General features: G+C 48.5%; 1 protein-coding gene across 1 annotated transcript in view; it reads right to left on the bottom strand.

The window, feature by feature from the left end:
* Positions 1–3,647, bottom strand: part of LOC114923490 (sialoadhesin-like) — a gene marked incomplete at its 5' end in the record, with an annotated part of 37,317 nt that overhangs the window by 15,313 nt on the left and 18,357 nt on the right. The window contains 2 exons of the mRNA XM_029286531.1: positions 434–685; positions 1,529–1,831. Coding sequence (XP_029142364.1) covers positions 434–685; positions 1,529–1,831 — 555 coding nt within the window. The remainder of the gene's footprint in view (positions 1–433; positions 686–1,528; positions 1,832–3,647) is intronic.

The following is a 3,647-nucleotide window of genomic DNA, read 5'->3' as shown; positions in this document are numbered from 1 at the left end:
CTCCTCCTCCTCCTCCTCTCCTCCTCCTCCTCTCTGCAAACCCCATCCCTTCTAATCCTGGTAGTGTTACCAAATTCGTTAATGAAACGTCTGCAGGAAAAAACCAAGCTCAGGGAGCACCAAGGACCCCATAGTTCTCCTCCTCCTCTTCCTCTTCCTCTTCCTCCTCCTCCTCCTCCTCCTCCTCCTCTCTGCAAACCCCATCCCTTCCAGCCCTGGTAGCGTTACCAAGTTCCTTAATGAAACGTCTGCAGGAAAACCACCCAGCTGAGAGAGCACCAAGGACCCAAAGCAGGTATCCTGAAAAGGACCCCGTTTCTCCAGCAGCTCCCTCATCCTAAGGACAGGAAAGTCGGGAGGCCCCAGCTGCCTTAGGGAAGCAGATTGCAGAAAGCCCTCTTTTTTCGAACCCAGCCCCTCCCCCAGGACCTACAGAGGACGTTCAAGGTGCTTAAGGAGGAGTTCCGCATCCTCTCACGGGTGTGGACCGTGCAGTAGTAGCTGCCCGCGTCTTCTACGGTGGCCTGGTGGAACACCAGCGTCCTGACCAAGCCGTCCGCATACCACTCGTTGTTCTTAAACCAGGTGTAGCGCATCTCCCCAGCGGCCTCACTGTCCACTGCACAGGTCAGGTTGACGGAGTTGCCCTCCAGGGCGTCTGGAGGAGAAATCCAGAGCTTTGCGGCTAGAAGGAGAGAAGGAAGAGAAGACTTGATACCGGCACAAAATGGCGGGGGGAGATTTTTCTGGATTTATATTCGGGGGTTTACCCGGAGGCAGAGTGGCAAACGGTCCCTTAACCAGCCCCCCTTCCCCCCCCTTGAAATATTTGGGTCTTGCAAAATCAGAAGGAAGGCAAAACAGGGCGAATTGCAGGTTTGGATTCCAGACATTTGTGCCATTTTATGACATGCATTTATTTATTATGAAATAATAATAATAATCAAGGCTAGAAGGAGTGGGCTTTGCCCTCTGTTTATATATAAGTGGCTAACCTTACTCCCTTCTAGCACTGATGATGTTCCCTAGTTGGGTCATGAAACGTCTGCAAGGAAACCACCCAGCTCAGAGACCATCAAGGATCCAATAGTCCTCCTCCTCCTTCTCCTCCCTCACCACTCCCTTCTAGCACTGATGATGTTCCCTAGTTGGGTCATGAAACATCTGCAAGGAAACCACTAAGCTCAGAGAACATAAAGGACCCCACAGTCCTCCTCCTCCTCCTCCTCCTCCTCCTCCTCCTCTCCACACATCCCACTCCTTTTTGCACTAATGATGTTACCCAGTTGGGTCATGAAACATCTGCAAGAAAACAACTGAACTGACTTTTGAAATAAAATCCTTTCTCAAATTCAACTGGCATCCAGGCCGCTTGGGGACGAGGTCAAAATGCACTTTTCCACACGCCTCCCCAACTACCCCCACGGGAGGCTGTGATTTCTGGTCACAAGGCTTTCTGGGGCGCCCTGAGCTCTGCACGGTCCTTTCCCAGAAGCTGCCGAGAAAACCGGAGGTCCCTCCTACTCACCCTCTGCTCTGAAGGTGACCCTGGCGCTCCCGTTGCCGTGTCGGTTGCTCGCAAAACACACGTATTCCCCTTCGTCTTCCATCACCACGTCCCAGATCTCCACCCTCAGGCTGTTGTAGGTGGGGGAGGCCTTCACCCGCCGGGGGTGGGCGAGAGCGGAGTCCGTGCTGGAGGCCAAGAGCTGCTGGCCTTTGCGTATGGCGAGGTGGGCCTGGGGGTCGCTCTCCACCGTGCAGAGGAGGACGGCCACCCGGTTGTCCTGTGTCTCAAGGAAAGCCGTGATCTGTGGGCTCCCAGGGGGGTCTGTGGGGGGAAAATCAAACAGCCTGATTGCAGAAGCCAGGGATGCCTGGAATCCCGAAGGTGGGTGCCACCTGCCGGATCGAATATCCAAATAAAAAGTCCAGGGTGACTTTAATTTCTGGAAAGCTTTCTGGTTTATTGAATACATGGCCTGGTATCGGCAAAGGAAAACTAATTCTAAAATCCCAAGGCAACTAACCATAGCATATAAGGACGACGTTCCCAGCCAAAATCCCCCAGATATCCACCTAGCTCATGGGAATAGAATAGAATAGAATAGAATAGAAAATATAGAATAAGGAATAGAATAGAATAGAATAGAATAGAATAGAATAGAATAGAATAGAATAGAAAATATAGAATAAGGAATAGAATAGAATAGAATAGAATAGAATAGAATAGAATAGAATAGAATAGAATAGAATAGAATAGAATAGAATAGAATAGAAAATGGATAAGATAGGATAGAATAGAAATAATAGAAATAGAAAGAAATAGAAATAGAAATGGAATAGGAATAGGAATAGAAAATGGATAGGATGGGATGGGATGGGATGGGATGGGATGGGATAGGATAGGATAGAATAGAATAGAATAGAATAGCATAGAATAGAAAATATGAAATGGAATGGAAGAATAGAATAGAATAGAATAGAATAGAATAGAATAGAATAGAATAGAATAGAATAGAATAGAATAGAATAGAATAGGAGCTGGAAGGGACCTTGGAGGTCTTCTAGTCCAGCCCCCTGCTCAAGCAGGAGAACCTACACCATCTCAGGTAAGTGACTGTCTAGTCTCTTCTTAAAAAACCCCAGTGATGGAGCACCCATGATTTCTGGAGGCAACTTCTGTTCCACTGGTTAATTGTCCTCACTGTCATGAAGTTTCTCCTTAATTCCAGGTTGCTTCTCTCCTTGATCAGTTTCCATCCGTTGTTTCTCGTCCTGCCCTCTGGTGCTTTGGTGAATAACCTGACCCCCTCTTCCTTGTGGCAGCCCCTCAAATCCTGGAATAATTGCTATCATGTTCTAGAATCTAGATCTAGAATGTCCCTGAAAGATTTCCAGACAGCCTCTCTCAGCAAAGTAAGCCAATAGCACCACCTGCTGGCCACAGAAGGCACAGCCAGGAATCGGTTTTCCATGGATTTACCGGTATATATATTTAGCTGGAGACGGGCCCAGCTGTTTCTGCGGGGGGGGGGGCGGGGGCGGGGGGGAAAAGCATGCTGGGATGGAGGAAGACCCCCCACACCTTCCTTATTTTGGCTTCATCTTTCGCAAAGGGGTGCTCTAAGGAAGGTTTCCGTGGAAGAGCAGAGCTTGAAGCAGGCAAACGCGCCATTAATTCTGCCTAAAATCAGCTTTTCCAACCCGTGGACTTGGGACTACAACTTCCAGACTCCCCAGCCAGCCAGTTTCCTACCCTTTGAGTCGAGAATCTAGAAGAAATGCAGGAAAGAGCAACAAAGATGATTTAGGGGCTGGCTGGAGGCTAAAACATAACGAAGAACGGCCGCAGGAACTGGGGATGTCTAATTTAGCGAAAAGAAGGACTAGAGGTGATAGGATAGCAAGTCTTCCAATATTTGAGGGGCTGCCCCAAAGAAGAGGGGTGTCAATTTGTTCTCCAAAGCCCCCGGACAAGAAGCAACGGATGGAAACTATTCAAGGAGAGAAGCAACCTAGAACGAAGGAAAAATTTCTTGTCCATGAGAACACTTCACCAGTGGAACGGCTTGCCACCAGAAATTGTGGGTGCTTCCTCATTGGAGGTTTTTTAGGAAGAGATTGGACAAACATTTGTCTGAAAT

Source organism: Protobothrops mucrosquamatus, unplaced genomic scaffold, assembly GCF_001527695.2.
Source record: "Protobothrops mucrosquamatus isolate PMUCROS unplaced genomic scaffold, P.Mucros_1.0 scaffold3999, whole genome shotgun sequence".
Lineage (NCBI taxonomy): Eukaryota > Metazoa > Chordata > Lepidosauria > Squamata > Viperidae > Protobothrops > Protobothrops mucrosquamatus.
This window is presented reverse-complemented; position numbering and strand designations above follow the sequence as displayed.